This window comes from Nyctibius grandis, chromosome Z (genome assembly GCF_013368605.1).
Source record: "Nyctibius grandis isolate bNycGra1 chromosome Z, bNycGra1.pri, whole genome shotgun sequence".
Lineage (NCBI taxonomy): Eukaryota > Metazoa > Chordata > Aves > Nyctibiiformes > Nyctibiidae > Nyctibius > Nyctibius grandis.
This window is the reverse complement of record NC_090695.1, coordinates 98,863,239-98,879,612: the sequence shown is the minus strand read 5'-3', so window position 1 is coordinate 98,879,612 and position 16,374 is coordinate 98,863,239. Positions and strand designations below refer to the sequence as shown.

The window sequence follows — 16,374 nt, the reverse complement described above, 5'->3', positions numbered from 1 at the left end:
GGGGCGCCGCGTCGCCCGGAGGCACATGCCCACAGCGTGCTGCTAGCCCTTTCGTCCCCTGGAACATCTCAGGGGGAATTAAGTCATCTAAATAACGACCGGCCGTCGCTGGCAGATGGACGTGCGTGCTTCTCGAGCTCCCTGGGTACACTCAGCGTGAAGGGCTGGTCAGAGAGTGAAGGGGGTCTCAGGACTCCAGCCCTCGGGAGTGAATGCAGGAGGGCAGGGGATGTGTTCCTCACTGGTCTCTGCCATGCCTCGGGGGCTGCAGAGGACTCCCACTCCTTTTCAGGCTACCGGGGGTTCTGTACGTTCCAAGGAGGCACCAGATACTCGGGGATTTATGTCTCCTGGTGAGTTCAAATAAGTCTAGTGCTGATGATGTTAAAGACCTGTCAGTCTCTGCCACACCTTTAAGCAAAGCTGGCAGTGGGAAGGGCTCTGGGCTTTCCTTCCTCTCCAGCATAGCCAGGTAGAACCAGACTGGATCCGTATTTGGGACCACATGGATGTGTCAGGAGGGTTCTGCAAGGTCATAGTGCTTTCCATTGCCACTGGCTGGCAATGGTGGGGGATTAAAGCCTCCAGGCCACCTCTGGTGGTCTGTTCAGGTGGAGCTGCAGCCCCACGGTGCAGCTCGAGGGCAGGAGGGCTTGGAGCGGGGGGTGAGAGGAGCTCAGCAGCATTGCTGCTCAGGGTCCTGGGGGAGCAGGTGCTGGTGGCAGCCCTCATGCCCCCGCGCTCCCTTCCCTGCCTGCCCTGCTCTGGCTCCCCAGGGAGCCTGTGGCTGGGCTCCAGCCCCGGCCCCGAGGCTGGCAGGGGGGAACGCTGAACCCTGCGAGGGTGGACTCCTTCACAGCCATGCTCGGGCACTGGCCGTGGGGATGTGGGGACGGTCTCCAGCGACTGCTGGTGCCAGTTACGCCTGTTCTGGAAGCACGGGAGAGTGGGGTTTTACCCAGATGTGTCTGAAATCCTTGACTCGGTCATTCACTGGAAATGGAGGGTGCTAAGAAAGCTGTTGCCAAGACCAGCGTGGTGTTACCTTCTTGTCCCTGTGCCTCACCCTCACATCCACCCACCATCACCTGTGGTGCCTTTTCAGTGTCCAGACTGCCCCGACCCCTCGGTCCGTGGTTCTGCTTGGTGGCAGCAGGTGACAGCAGCGTATTTACAACCAAACTCAACGGCAGCAAATTGCACTTTGTTGGCAATAAATTGTTGCACCTCGCGTGGCTGCGGGCCCGTCACCAGGCAAGGGGGGACGTCACCCTGGGGCTGCGCTGGCTCTCGCCGACCTGCACATCGCCGAGTGCCCGCTGCAGGGAGAGAGCAAAGAGCAGGAGCTGAGGATCAGGCAAGGGCAGCTGGTGGGGACAGCGAGGACATTGCAATGGTACCGGCCGCTACAGACTGAATTCTCCCCTGGCTTCCCGCTGGACAAGCCCTGACAGTCAGAGCATCTGCTTTGTGGTGCTCTGACCCAGCCTTCCTTAGGAAAGGACGTCGGACCATGGCAACATCTGCTTTAGTCTCCATGGGGCCACACGTTAGAAAAATTGCACTTTACAGACGCTCAGGGCCACGTGCTCACCAAAAGCTTGTCCCGTTCCCACAAGTAAAACGCTTCACTGACACCTAACAGGAACCCCCTCGCTGGCTGGCTTTGAAAAGCACAACTCACCTCAAACTTGCTCATGAATTCTGCAAAAATGCCAAAGAAGGCTTCAGAAGTTGTCATTTTCGAGTCTTCCCCGAAGAAGGACAACACCTTGCTGAATTCCTCCATGGCCTTGTGCTGCAGGTCGTCCAGGGACCGCACGGCGGGCTGGGCGCTCTCCAGGAAGGACTGGGAGAAATGGCTTAAGGGAAAACAGGGGCTGGGACAGATCAGGGTCGCTTCTGCTTAGCAAACGGCCGGGTTTCATCTCAGGTCGAAGGAAGGACCTGCTGCAAATGTGAAGGGAGCCTGCTGGCATGCTCAGTGTCCCTAACAACGCTTCTTGGGAAGGAGGGATGACTCAGGAAGCTTTCTGGCCCCGCGGCACTGGGTTTGTGCCACGCAGAGGCACATGCACTGGTGGTCACCACTGTCCTGGTTTCATGGGGATAAAATTATAGAATCCCTTTTCTGTTCCGTGTTGTTCCAGTCTGTACCCAGCTGTGGGCTGGTGCTCGAGGCCATGAGCAGTTAAACCCAGGGCAGCTGCCCCAGGCTGCCCACAGGTGTGTTCTATAGCATTAACCTCAGGGTCACTATAAATGGGAAGCTGCTGGGGGTGGGGGCTCTTGGCTCTGCTCTCTTCTCCCCTCCTTTTTTTCTCCTTCTGAATGATTGCTCTCCCTGGAGTGACTTGCAACAACTCTGTGAGATAAGTATAATTTTGTGTTTTGTATTACCATTGATATTGGTTTCTTTATTTCATTAAATCTGATTAAATTTAACGCATGAGTCTCTCTCCTTTTCCCAGTTCCCTTCCTTGGTTGGGGAGGGGACATTGGGTGAGAGAACAGCTGGTTATTGTTTAGTCCTGTGCTGGCTAAGAGTGAGCAGAGGGTGGGATTCCCACCGCACTCTCACCCAGTGCTGAGATGGTGCTTTCTTGCCAGCCTCACGCAGCCCTGCTGCCTACCAAGGAGGTGTAAAGATAACGGAGTGGTTTTACTCAGGGGCAGTAAGTCCAATTGGTGTTTTGCCCCTTTTACAGAAGGATACAGTCATCACAACCGCAAACCTGTCCTCTGCGGTAGCTGGCATGTTGTGGCAGGCCATCTGTATGTCACTGACGGTGGTGTGCAGGTCCTTCAGGTCAGCTGTTAGTGTTCTCTGGTTCACTACGTGAGAAGAGAGGAGCCAACAGTGTTAGGAGACCTGGCTCTGGCTGGCTTCCTGCAGCAAAGCGAGGGCAACGAGTGTGGGCCGTCGGTCAGCGTGGTTCAGGCTGCCTGTCTACATGGCTCTGCACAACCTGTCTGTGTTGTCCAGGGTGTGGTGGACAACCAGACCTTCCTGCTGGGTGCTTGGGATGAGAGATGCCAAGAACCTCAGAAGGAGCCTGGAACGTGCCAAGTGCAAGGAGCATGCAGGACTCGGCGGCACGAGGGCGGTGATGGATACCCAGGTACTGCACTTGGGAGGGGGACAGAGGGAGTGCCCAGGAGGGTAGGACAAGGGGTGACATCCAGGCTGCCCTCCGTGGCAGCTCATCACAGCACCAGCGTTCAGGAGAGTGAGGAGCCCTTCAGGCTTCTTGCTGTCCTGGGTGGCCAAGCCTCGAGCTCTGCTACAGGCAAGGGAGAAGGTGAACTGCAGTGTGGCGGGGGGGGTTTGGGTTACGTGCTGCAGCCGTGTGGCTCTGTGGGCGGTGTGAGGGTGAAGCTGGGCAGCCCAGGCTGGCACACACTCTGAAACTGGGTATAGAGTGGCAGGAGTTTGGGCAGCAGGGAGCCTTCAGTGACAGAGGGGTTATTTAGCAGTTAGGCCAGATGCAAAACGCAGCTAGGAAAGCTACAGGTACAGACCTTCACCAAGTGGAAATTTACATCTCCAGGCCTGATTTTTCTCCTTTATTTATCCACTGTAGCACTAATTCCCAAGGGAATTACTCACAAACAACAGGGGATGCTGTGCAAGGAGAGTGCAGCCCATGCTCTGTGTGCAGCAGCCCCCTGGACACCATGGGATGGATGGGACCTCCCCTGTCACTAAGCTCGTCCCTTCCTAGCCCCATCCTCTTGCTCAGGACCATTCCTCACTTGTTTGGGCTGCCATCCTGTTCGTGCCAGCGCTGTGCAGCTCACAACTGGTTCCAGACCCATACAAAACCAAGAGACAGAGCAAGGAGACACGAAGCTCGCAGGTGCTTTTGTTCCTTTACCTTTGGCAGCGAGCGGGACTGTAGGCAGATCCTTGGCAAAGCCCAGGAGCTCTGGGAAATGTTGGCTAAGTGATTTGGCAAGAATGTGCAGGAAGGTGGATTTCCCATCGACAGTCTTGGTCGTGTTCAGCTGCAGCAAAGCAAAACAAGTCAAGGAGGTTCCTACACAGAGGAGAGAGGGTTTTGCCAAGCACTCGGTGTGTTGGTCACCAAGCACAGGGGCTTCTCTGTTCTGCTCGGCTCACCCCACGCTCAAGTGCGTGGCAATTCCCAGCCACGCTGTGTGGATTAATGTTTAAATAGGACATTCAATGTTTACACAGCATGTTACGCCCAGGTTAGTGGTGTCAAGATGCTAAGCAATGCCTCCCTCCCGCAGGCCAGGGTGTCACCCAGGGAGCACCCAGGAGCCTCGTACAAGGACAGGCACAATAAATCGGGCACTCGGAGCTCCCGGCATCGGTGCCTCTGGCACGGGAACAAACATGCTTCGTCTTACCTCGGTGAGAAAGTTGATTTTAAAGCCTGTTGTTTTGCTGGTCTTGGGCTGCCCGTTGTTCAGGTAGTTTCCCATCGCCAGCACAAACTGCAAAGAGAGACCTCAGTGAGCGGCTGGCCAGTGACCTCCAGCACTTCTCTCATCCCATCTCCTTTTGTACCCACTTGTGGGTCACAGAGACCTATCAGTGATGTGGCAGGAACAGAGGTAAAAAGCCTCCCTCGGTCTACAGGGTGGTGGGAAAGCACCTGTTCCTGTGCCAGGTCACTTCTGCTAAGGGTCCCTGTACATGTGCTCATAGAGCATCGTTAATAAAACCTTATCAGTTCCTTCAGGGGATTAGATGAGGTGGATGAATGCATGTTAAAGGTCCTCATCCACTGCCTCTCCTGTGTCTTCAGCAGGGACTAGAAAACACACCCCACTTCTCATCTGCAGCCCCAACCTTCCAAAGCCCCTACAAGAGGTCTCATCGGGATGCTCCCTGCCATGGTTTATGTGGATGCTGCCCAGGACCTCCCTTCCCTCCCCTGCCAGAGCTGCAGGGAGCCCCCAGCCAGGGGGGTGCAACCAGCCATTGCCCCCCAAGGACTTAACGAGGTGGTGGGGGGTTTCTGGCCAGGAGCCACTAAGGAGGTTCATCTCTCACCTGGGAATGCCTTTTGTCACATCATGTTCTCGTTTATCCCACCTGCTGTTTTTTAAAAGCAAACCTGAATGAATTAATGTTAATTGGGGGTGGCTCATCTCAGTAGGGTCAAAGAGCAGCTGCAGCAGGATTCGTTCAGTGCCCCTCTGCCAGGCACAGCCTGTCCCCAGGACCCCAAAGCCACCTCCTCAGAGGGCGGGCAGCATGCAGGACCCCTGCACACGCACACACAGCCACTGCCTGGGCAAGCCCCCCAGCCCACAGCCAGGGGATGGAGCCTGGCCGAGCTGGACCCGGAGGGGCCCAGGGCACGGCCGTGGGGCTGGAGCTGCCTGCAAGCTGCCCCCAGTTGCTGTTACCAGAAGAAAGGACTGTTCTGACCTCCAAGATCTTAGCCAGCTTCTTGCTGCTTTTCAGCTCCAGAGAGGCCTTGCAGATGCACTCGTAGCTGGCTTTGATCTCCTCTGTCTTCTCCTGCAGAGTGGTCTTGAAGTGTAGGCTGCGCAGCCGGATCTTGTATTCGGGTACTGACAACATCTGAGAACAAAAGAAGGAGCCACCGTGGGAGCTGCTGCACACCTTGGGCACCAGCCTGAGCATCACTGGCTGGTGGTCCCTGTGACCAGTGCCACCAGCTCTCCTCATCCCACAGCACATTCGAGCAGAGCAGCGTCCTGCTGACTGCTCCCTCTCTGCTGCCTGTTCTCCTCCCCTCCAGCTCGCAGCGGGATGCCCCGGGGACACAGGTACCTGCAGCACGAACTGGTCGGGCTCACTCAGCTTCCCGGGGTTCTCCTTGTAGCTCTGGAAGCGCTGGACTTCCTCGCCGTCCGGGGCGTACAGCAAGAGCTGCTTGATGTGGGAAGGCTCCAGGCGGTCCGTCTCCATCGTCATGAGGATCTGGCGCAGCTCCATGTGCGAGAGCTTGAGGTGGGCTATCAGGATGGCTGGGGGGAAGGGAGGCACGTCACTTGGGAGGGGACGAGGATGGGACCCCGGGGCTGGCTGTGCCGGGGACAGGCTGCCTGGCAGGATGGGGCCAGGAGAGGAAGCCCAGTCTCTCCACGGTGAGAGTGGCGTGGACTTCTCCATGTGCCCGTGCTGGCACAGGGTCAGCCCTGGGCAGAGGAAGGGCTTTCCCCTCCCCGAGGCCCTGCAGAGGCTGCGTGGGGGCCCGAGGAGTCGCTCTGATCCCGAGGTCCCCCCAGGGTATCGCATCGTCATGCAGGTACATCACCAACACGTCAGGGTGGGCTGCACTGGAAACCACCCCCAGCGCTTCCCACATCCCCGTGGCCAGGAGCCCAGGGGCTGGCGGGGTCCCCCCAAGCCCTCCCACCCTCCGTCCTACCAGAAGCACGTCCTGCAGCAGCAGCACTGACCCTCGCTGCCCCGTGGGGCTGTGCAAGCGCTTCCCCTTTCCCTCCCCAGGCCAATGAGCCACATCCCATCTCCATCCTTTCCTATAAAGCCACCTTCTTCCCCCTGCCCGGGGCTGAGCCCGGCCCCGAGGGGCTCTGAGCTGCAGGAACAGCCCAGACCAGCAGAGCCGTGCTGGGATTGCGCTCGTGGGACCGTGCTCATGTACCCTCCTTCCTTTTACCTTTCCAGTTCTCTACATCCCAGGTCCCATCTCTGGGCCTGTTTTGGGGGGTACAGTCACCGTGATGGTTACTTACATGTGTTGTAGGCCTTTTTGTGGGACAAAATTTCAACCACGTCTTTCTTTTTAAAGTTTTCAGGCATGAGAGTCGGCTCTGGAAGAGAAACTGAAAGATTTAATCATGGGTAAGGATAGGCTCAGCCGGCTCCAGCAGGAAGAAAATCATCCTGAAAACAGTGAAACCATGAATGAAAGAGGAGAACTGATGCTTTGCACACAGCAATGGCTCCGGGAATCCTTGAATTCTGCGATTCAAAGATCTCCTCAATGAAGGACTCAGTTGGAGCTGAAAAAGGTAAAACGAGAGGTGAAACACACAGAAAATCCCAGACTGCCCAGAAACATCCAAAAAAAAAGACAACCACTGGGAAGAATCCCACTGCCACCGCCAGCCCCACGTGTATCTGCCCACGCTGCCCTCGTGGATCACGTCCCTTGCAGGAGAGCTCAAATGTCCCACTGGCATGGGACCTTTCCCAGTGTAAACGCAGCAGCCGCTGTCACCCCGTGCCCCGAATGCTGCAGGGTGGCCACCCCGGCCACCGCCGCTCAGCACCCCAGCCTGGACCCACTCTCTGGGGTTGCAGCGCCCAGAAACCCCGGTGAGGGGCAGAGCCCGGTTGGGGGGGGTCTGCGGGAGAGCCCGACTCAAGAGCACTGGGAAGGCTGAGCTGGCGGGTAGCTACAGACCCCGTGTGTAGGTTTTGGGGGGAACTAACTGATTATGTCTGTAAAAAGCAAAGTGTTGGTGGTGATGCCCTCTATGGACAGAGGGATGAGTTCAGGGCTGGTTCTCAGAGCACCAGGGCTGCAACTCCCCGATTTGCAGCTGCTGCTGCAGCTCGAGCCGGTGTCAGAGGCTCTGCACAAATCGTTACGGTCCGTGGCGCGGGTCTGAGCTCTGCTGGGGTGCAAACCAGGCCCTCGTGGCAGCGGAGCGCGGTGCTGGCACACCGGCGTTCCCCGGGCATGGGCAGGGCACCGGGAGAGCCGGGGAGCGAAACCCCCCAGCTGAGTTTCACTGCCCCGATGGACTGAAATGGAGAGAGAAGACGGATAACGGCAGCGAAGAACATTAAGGGAGATGGCAGTGAAACGATCTCCACCTTAATGATCTGCTGTGCCACCAGCCACGACACCCTGAGCATGAATGAATCGTGACGCCAGGACCAGGCATTGCCTTGCTGCGCACCGAGCCCCGGTTCCTCCCAGCGCCCCGGTCTCTGGCCAGTACCAGGACCTGCTCTCAGGCTCAGGTACTTACTCGTAGGTTTCTGCGTCCCAAAATGCAGCTCCAGGTCGAGGTATTTGACCATATCACTCAGCTTGTCGTAATCCGAGTCTTCGCCGAGCTGCAGGAGGAGGAAGAGTCAGGAGCCGCGCTGGCGCAGGAGACTTCCCCCCGCACCTTCCCTCCACCCCAAGCTAAGCCCTGCGTCCCTAGAGGAAACCAGGACAGGTTGGTGGCACTGGAGACTCAGCCATCAGAAATCAGAGCCTGGTGAGCCGTTCACCTCCGTGGAGGCAGTTTCTACACAAGTCGCTCAGCCCATCTGGTGGGACCCGTTCTCGTTTCAGAAGGAAGGAAGGAACCCACAGATTCACCCATCAGCATTTCCTCGCACCCTGCAGCTGGGGGCACTGCCCCAGGGATTCATCCAGCTTCTGACACAGCCAAAATCCTACCGAGCGCTACTGCTCTGCACTTGCTAGTGGGCACGATTGCTTAACTGAGGGACAAAGGGGCAATTCCAGAAACTTCAGGAATTTTTTGCGTCCAAAAGAATCACTGTGAAGAAGCACCTTGTTCTCCGGAGTGCCAGGGGAGGGACCTGCAGGATTTCAGGTGCCTGCTACGAGGTGGGTGCCTGTGGGACTGGAAGATGATCCCACAGCTCCCCTGTAGCTGCTCAGGGCATGAAAAATATGGCACATCCAAACGCATTCCTCACCATGAGAGACACAGAGGCTGGAAGTTAAACTCCGGGCAGGGAGGAGGGCAGTGCCCACGGATGCTCCCACCAACCTGTGCAGCCTGGGCACAGGCAACCACTCTCCAGAACGTGGTTTGGACCCTCGCCCCCACCCCGCTCCCGGCCCGTACCTGCCCCCAGATGGTCCCTTCCGAGTTCTCCACCTGCTCCCACCGCAGCCTCTTCACGCTCATGTGGTTGGACTCGCTCCTGCGGTGCAGCAGCCCCCGGTGCAGGGGGGGCACGCAGGGCACCGGGGGTGGTGGCGGTGGGGGTGGCGGGGGCGGGATGGGGTGCAGGTGGCTAACGAGGGGTTTGGGGGCAGGTGACGTGCTGGCCTTCGCGGCCTCTGCCTTGGTGGGGGCGGTTGGGGGGTCGTGGAAGGGGAGGGGGGGGTGGGGGAGGCGGGGGGCTGAGCGGCGGCGGGGGGATGTGGTCCGAGAGCGTGGAGTAGGTCAGGGAGCTGCCCTCGTCGCTGCTGCTGATGTACTCGCTGCTGCTGACGTCGTTGGTGATGTAGCTGCCCTGGTCATCGTGGAAACTCATCTGGGTGAGGCAGAGAGGCGAGGCTGAAGGTGGCACCTCATCCTCTGCCCACCCAGCCCTCGGGGGGGTCCTGCCTCCCAGCCCTGTAGCCCTCGCCCCCCCCGCAGGGCCCCAGGACGTGTCCCCAGAGGCTCTGCCCCCGTCCTGGTGTGGTGCAGGCTGTGAGGGCTGACAGTACTCCACGACCACGCTCACCTCCTCGTAGTCATTCTCGGGGGTGAGGAAATCGTCCACGATGGTGACCCGGTGTCCCAGCTGCTCACTGAGGGCGTCCAGGAACCGGTCGGTGTCGCGGCTGCGCGGGGGCCTGGAGAAGGTGAAGAGCTTCTTCCGTCGCGACAGAGGGCTGAGCGAGTAGTCCCGGTGCTTGGGCGACGGGGCCGGGCTGCTGTCGAGGCTGACGTAGGGGTTGGACTCGGTGCTGCTCGGGGAGGCCACGCTGCTGTGCAGGCGGTAGTAGCAGGGCTGCGAGGCCAGAGGGTCGCTCGGCCACGACATGGGCTTCCCCGGCTTGCGAGCGCCTGCGGGACAGAGCGCTGCCAAGGGGGTCCCGTGCCGGCGCTCCCCGCAGCCCCCCACCACTCTGCTGCCCTCCTGCAGATGCAGCGTTGCAGGAGCCATCGCTGGGCTCACGCATGGCACCGTCACTGCTTCCTTATAAATGGCACCAAGAGAATGATGTCTTCTCCTCCGCCTGCCTGGCCAGCACCGGCCACCATCGCCTGAGACCCCCCAGAACTGCCCCTCTCGCGCCGTGGGAATGCGGAGGGTACCTGCAGCGTGTGCCAGCTCCGGGGCAGGAGGCGACGCTCGGTGCAGGGCAGCGTTACCCATCTTGCCAGCAAAGCTGCCGATGAGGCGGTTCTCTAGCTCTGCATAGACAGCCGACATCTGGAACAGGGCAGAGAGCTGCTGCCGGTGCCCGAATGGAGACGGGGCTGGCGGAGCCCCCCGAGACCTGCGATGTCCTGGGGACAGGACAGATCCCACGGACCTGCCAGCCCCCAGTCTCTTACCCTTTACAGGGGTGCTGCCCCCAACCCAAGGCTACTCTGCCTTTTCTGAAGCTCCCCAAGCGCCTCCCGCTCACACGCTGACACCAGCCTTATTAAAGCTGACTAATTGCCCAGGGAAGCGACCTCAGAGACAGCTCGAGGCAGGGCTGTTGCCAGCCACCAGCAGCTATTTACCTGCAGACACATCCTTCCCCCCATCCCTTTTTTCTGCTTTCCTGCGTTAACAGGACAGGAGTCAAACTGCCCACCCTCCCCTCCTGCACACGTCAGCGAAGCGCTGCCCAGGGCGTGTCTCCCCCCCAGCCCCACCAGCTCGCACCATTTTGGGGTTGGGTGTCTCTGGGAGGGACGTGCCGTCGCCAGCCTGTCTCTCTCCAGGGATCAGGCGAACAGGGACCTCCACGGTGTCACTCTGGCCTGCCGGGAAGGAGAGACAAACCAGTCAGGACCCCTTCCATCCGCCTCTGCCCCCCAGGGCTCCCGGCGGTCCTGACCCATCGAGATCCCCTGTGTCTCCTCCTGGGACCCGGAGCCATCCCATGCCGGGACGGTGCCAAGCGAGGAGTTTCCATCGCAGTATTTCAGGGGAAGAGCTGCATCTTTTCCCACCGTTCATGCCCAGGCACAGCCACCAGCACCCAGCTCCCTCCTCCCCACAGCGGGATCCCCCGCACAGCCCCCAGCCACCCACCTGCTGCCCCCCCTTCCTCAGGGCGGGGGGTTCGGAGGCTTCCCCGGCACAAGGAGGCCCCTCGAACGGAGCTGCGGTAGCGGTCCTCTGCTTCGGGATCAGCTGCAGCAGAAAACACCCTTCGTAAGGCACGGCCGGTGCGTGCTGGACCCCACAGCTCCCCGTTCCTCCTCTCCACGACACGGGGCTCCCGTGGGACTCACAGCTGCTCTCCGAGCCCTGCACTCGACCACGACGCCATGCACAGCCTCGCTGGCCCCGCAGCTGCCTGTCTCCCCGGCTCACCCACCCCATCCTCATGCTGGCCCCAGGGAGCAGAGCAGGTTATGAACGCTCCTGCCAGCACAGGGCAAGCGCAGGGATGCCCAAAGATGGGACATGCAATTGCTTTTTCCAGCAGGACTGGCATCCCCCAGCCTGTGGCGCACGTGAAACTCCAGCCCTGAGCCAGGCTGGTCCAGCGGGACCCAGCTAACTCCTTCCTGCCCTCCAGGGACAAGACGGGAGTGGGGGCCAGCACCCAAACGCTGCCTGGAAGAACCACATTGTCTGATGGGTTGGTCCGTGCACCGTTCGGTGCGACAGCTCGGAGAGGCTCAGGATTACAGCGGGATGAGGATACCGGCGCAGCAGTCTCTGTGGTACCCAACAGACTGATGGTCGGACAGCCCGATACACACACACATCAGAGCTCGCCGCCGAGTTTGGAAGCAGCCCAGCTGAAGGACTAGCCCAAACTCAGACATCTCTGGCCATCGCGCTTCCATGCACGGACACACACGTCATGCACCAGAGCAACCAGAGCTCCACGTGGTCGGAGATTGCCCCTTTCACCTGAGAAGCTGAAAGGAGCCAGGGACCAGCCTGCAGCCCGGGAACAACTGGGCCTGGGAGATTTACTCCATGCTTTCCTCTTCTGGCTGGGGATATCTGCTTTGTATTCCCAAATACAGCTGCAAACTGCAAATACATCAGCTTCCCTCCGAGACCTTCTGGAGTTTATAAACTAATTTTAGGGTCCATGTCCTTGGGAATATACAACACGCTGGGTAGGTTGGGCCATGCTTCTGCACACACAAAAGCGGTGATAATGGAGGGTGCAAAGTTGGGGAGCAAATACCCAACAGGTTTCCATGCCCAGCGGGGAGTATTTGCACCAGAACTTCGAGCTGTTTCTCCCTGCGAGGGAAAAGGCTGTGCCAAAATAACTGTGTTCCTCCAAGAGCCTCTCTGCAACCGTCACATCTTTCACATGGTTCTGCCTATGCTGAGTTTAAATAAACACACCAACACAATGTAAATAGCTTCAATAGAAGAATCTGAAAGCAATTAAGGAGGCCAAATCCAAAGATTAAGACATTTGACTCCAAATTTTCCTCCACTTTTCTGACTGCAAAGCCCATAATCCTCAGCAAACCGCAGCTGGTTTTTGTGTTGCCCCAGCCCCGGGTGACGGCGAGGGCAGAGGGGGACTGGGGAGGAGGAGAATTGCCAACTGCCTTCCCAGTGCTGCCTAGGAGCCACGCTCCCACCTCCTCTAGCCACGGGTACCTGCGCACGTCCGACTGCTGGGGATGACCCAAGGGACACCGCCGTCAGCTCATGCTTTGCCTCTCTGCTCCGAACGCTGCCCCTAAGCCAGCTATTTCCTTTCAGGACTTCCTGACCTCTAACAACCCCAGCAGCTTCCAAAGCCTTTGCCCCCAGAGACAACCCCTGCTACGGAGCCAGGTGCCCTCTTTCCTCTCTATACAGTTTCCTTCCAAAACTACACGGCTCCGTGGTACAGAAAAGGTGCCTGACGTTTACAGATCAACCTCATCGGTAACAGGAGCTGGAAACTCCTCTGCACCTCGGTGCAGGCTGGGCAGGAGCCGGGCAGGGCAGGGCTGGCTGCTCCCAGCACGACGGACCGAGGTCCCCGGGGACCCGCTGGGACACGGCGCGTCCATGCTGGAGCGCAGGGGCTTTCCTCTCACCTGCCAAGGACTTGTAACCAAGAAACCTGGCAATCTTTTGCTGGCAGTGCTCCTGCTCTTCATACGTCAGCAGCTGGTAGATAAACTGCCAAATGACTTGCTTGGCCGGTGTGTCCAGCACCGGGTACACATCCACAATGAGAGTGTCAATGTTCCTGCAAAATTGGAAAGAGAGGGCTGGGCAGTGAGCGCGTCCCTGCGGCACGGCCCCACCACGCCGCTTCCCTGCACACCAGTACATCCCAGCCCGGCTCCGGCACGTCCCTGCCTGCCTCCGCTGGGCTCTCGGCCCCCAGCCTTGCCTCTGGGTCTGTGGCACACACAGGCCATCTCCAAGCAGAGGTGCTGGGCTGCGAGCAAGGGACAGAGCCTTTGGGAGGGGGAGTTGGGCAGCTGGTGCTAACGGGGAGAGCAAATTCCCAGGGAGCAGCAGCACCTGCCAGCCACGTATAAAACCTGGTTCGTGAGTCAGGGAGGGTGTCTGGGGAGTGAGAAGGGTGGAGGAGCTCCAGAAAGCAGAGAGGAACCCTGGAAAGACCTGAAGTTTAGCCAGCAGCAGGTAAGCATGCTCAGGGAGCAACGCATTGGAGAGGGTATCTGGGCTGGCAGCTTCCCTGGGCTGAAGGCTCGGTCTCCTTTTGGCTCTGCGGAGATGGGGAGAGGGCTGTTGTGAATAGCAGGACTGAGCACCTGATGTAGTGAGGAGGATAGAGCAGCCTTGGGGAGGAGGGCAGTCCTGGCCCAGAGAGCTAAGGTCAGGCTGCTTTTCTACTGAGAAACTGAGGCAGAGATGATGGGTTAAAGCTCACTGCAACCACTGCATGCCGAATGTAGAAGTAAGAGTAAGAACTTCTTATAAAGAGCTGGAAGGAGGTTGTGTGTGTAGGAACAAATCTGTTGGCTTGATGTTAATTGGATGGACCGTCACTGCCTTCCAAGGAGCAGGGACCGGGCACGCAGCGGGGAGCCCAAGGGTGAAGAGGCTCAGATACTGCAAGCGCTCCGTTAATGGAGTGTCTTGGGGGTGTCCTCGGGGGCCAGCCAGGATGAGAAGTGGTCAGAGCTATCTGGAGGCTGCCAGAAGTCACCTGCTAAGTTTCTCGCTAGTTTCTCGCTAATTTGCCTTTTCCGTGGAGCTGGATGCAGCTCTTGGCTGGCCTGGTACTGGGGTTCCCACCCGAGGGATGGTTTATTCACCATGGTGTAGAAAGGTTACAGATCAAGGGCAGAAAACAAGGTCACTATTGAAAGTCTTGAGTCTGCCAGGGGATGGGTTTCGACCCTTGCCCAGGGCGGGGAGGATGAGCTCCGTGGCAGGGTGAGGGCTCTGCCAGCCACAGCCCTTCCCATGCTGCTGCCAAGGGGATGCTGCAGCCAAGATGCTGAGGAGAGTAGGACAAGATGAACCATGGTGAGATTTACTGAAAGAGGTGGAACAGAGTCTGGGGCCGTCAGGGACAGCCAGACGGCAAGAGAGCCCACGCTGTGGGGGACCAAGGTCCCTTTAGGAGGGATTAAGGGGTGACTGAATTAACCTCAAAAGCTCAAGGGTCTGCCGTGTCCTGGGGCAGGACACCTGGAGAGAGACGGGCTTGTGCCCTGCGGACACAGACGGGGAAATACACAGCTGGGGAAAGGGGAGAACAGGATCACAGCAGAGCTCAGTGCTGGGAGCCTCGCAGCCCAGGTCTGCCTTCTTCTTGGAGACCTGCTCTGACCCGGGCATTGCTGCCAGGCAGGTACCAGCACCGGAGGAGCGGGGCTGCTAACGAGTTACCGGTGTTGGAAGAAGCCTTCCAGTGCCTTGCAGGTGGTGTAGCGCTCGGGTGGAGTCAGGAGGTGCTCCAGCTGCTGCGTGAAGGTCCTTCCTTGAATCTTGATGCTAGAGGGGAGTATCTCTGCAACCCACTGCAGGGAGGTGAGGGCAGAGGAGGTGCTCGGGGAATCAGCAGAGTCAGAGTCTGCGGGGCGTGGGTGGAGAGAAAAAAGAAAATTCAACAGACAAAGGGCCTTACCCAGGGGTTAAAAGGCTTGTCCTGAAACCAGGGGTCGGTCCTGGGGACAGCCACAGCCGAACACAATGGGGAGTCTGCTCAGTGGGCTGGGGATGGTCCCATCTCCTGGGCAGGAGCGAGAGGAGGAGCAGGACAGGGATGTGGCCCTGCTGTGTGCTGGCAGCGTGGCAACCCACCCGGGACAGAGCCACACCGCAGGAGAGCTGCGTTTGCCAGTCCTCAGCCTCCTGCCCACCGCTGCTTCCCCTGAGATCGCAGCGGTCAGACCCCGCAGGGCTCCCCTCGGCCTCGCTGGGGTATTCCTGAGCTGTGGTTTGGGGCTGACGTGTGTCCCCCCTGCCCCTGTCTGCCGCCACGCTCATCTGCACTGGTCCCTGTGCTGCCTCTGCAGTGAGCCCAGGGCAATGCAGCTGGGAGAAAGGACCTGACTGAGACTGTGGGATGCACTTATCCATGTAGGAATATGGCCAAGGTAGTGGGAGCAAAAAATTCCCACTTTTCTGTTTCTTTTGGAGGGCAGTGAAGCAGTTTGAGTGCCACTGGCTCTGTACAGTGAAGCAGCGAGGTGCTCGGTCTTGTTTCTAGGGCACGTGCAAGAGCTGGTAACACAGGGCTCCTACTGCGGAGCTCAGGAGAGTCCCTGGCTGCTCTGGAGGGAAGAGCCAGTCCCTAACTCCTGGAACAGCACCCCAGTAACGCACCGACCCTCCTGCCTGTGCACAGCTTCAACACCGCCGCAGTGACCGTGCTCTGCCCTGGGCTGTGGTCCTGCCCCTTGCTGAAATCACGTTGACAGCCACCCGCGCTGCCCCAGATACCCTCATCCCCCGCTGACCCGCTCACCAGCAAGATAAATTATTCATAAGAGCAGCAGTTATTCTGAACAGCACAATCCATGCACAGCGATCTGCACAGTGACCATGGATGCGCAGGGTTGGATTACTTCGGTCAAGTGCACGGCACAGACTGCACGTAAAGGACACTGGTGAGGGCCACCAAGGATGGTCACACAGCGGGATGAACCCTTCTGGAGAGCAGCCAAGCCTGACATTAAGCCTGATCCCAGAGAGCGGGCAGCCAGCGGGAGGAGCAGCTCTCCGGGCAGCGCGTTAAACCTGCTGAGCCTACGGGAGGTGCTGGGCAATTCCCTCCTGCGCGGGGAATTCGGGAGCCAACGCGGGGTTTGTGACCCTCCAGGCCCTCTCCTCCCTGTGCTCTTACCGTTGGAGAAGCTGACGATGCCCTCTTCCACCACCAAGGTGGGCATCGCCCCGCTGCCCTGCAGCATCGCCACCACCTTGTCGTGGGAGCAGTTCCTGCGGGGCACAGGGAGAGCACGGATCAGTGCTGCCGGGTTCCCCTGGACTCTCAGAATCACAGAATCAATGAGGTTGGAAGAGCCCTCTGGGATCATCGAGTCCAACCATTGCCCTGACACCACCATGGCAACTAGACCAGGGCACTA

General features: G+C 59.0%; 1 protein-coding gene across 1 annotated transcript in view; it reads right to left on the bottom strand.

The window, feature by feature from the left end:
* Positions 1 to 1,247: 1,247 nt before the first annotated feature.
* The window catches only part of GRID2IP (Grid2 interacting protein), a 32,346-nt gene continuing 17,219 nt past the window's right edge, over positions 1,248 to 16,374 (bottom strand). Inside the window, 18 exon segments of the mRNA XM_068423531.1 lie at positions 1,248 to 1,319; positions 1,685 to 1,849; positions 2,717 to 2,835; positions 3,879 to 4,008; positions 4,378 to 4,464; positions 5,408 to 5,563; positions 5,777 to 5,973; positions 6,706 to 6,783; positions 7,954 to 8,041; positions 8,794 to 9,060; positions 9,062 to 9,208; positions 9,404 to 9,729; positions 9,982 to 10,099; positions 10,544 to 10,641; positions 10,916 to 11,017; positions 12,862 to 13,049; positions 14,672 to 14,855; positions 16,131 to 16,225. Of these exon segments, the coding sequence (XP_068279632.1) occupies positions 1,248 to 1,319; positions 1,685 to 1,849; positions 2,717 to 2,835; positions 3,879 to 4,008; positions 4,378 to 4,464; positions 5,408 to 5,563; positions 5,777 to 5,973; positions 6,706 to 6,783; positions 7,954 to 8,041; positions 8,794 to 9,060; positions 9,062 to 9,208; positions 9,404 to 9,729; positions 9,982 to 10,099; positions 10,544 to 10,641; positions 10,916 to 11,017; positions 12,862 to 13,049; positions 14,672 to 14,855; positions 16,131 to 16,225 (2,617 nt within the window).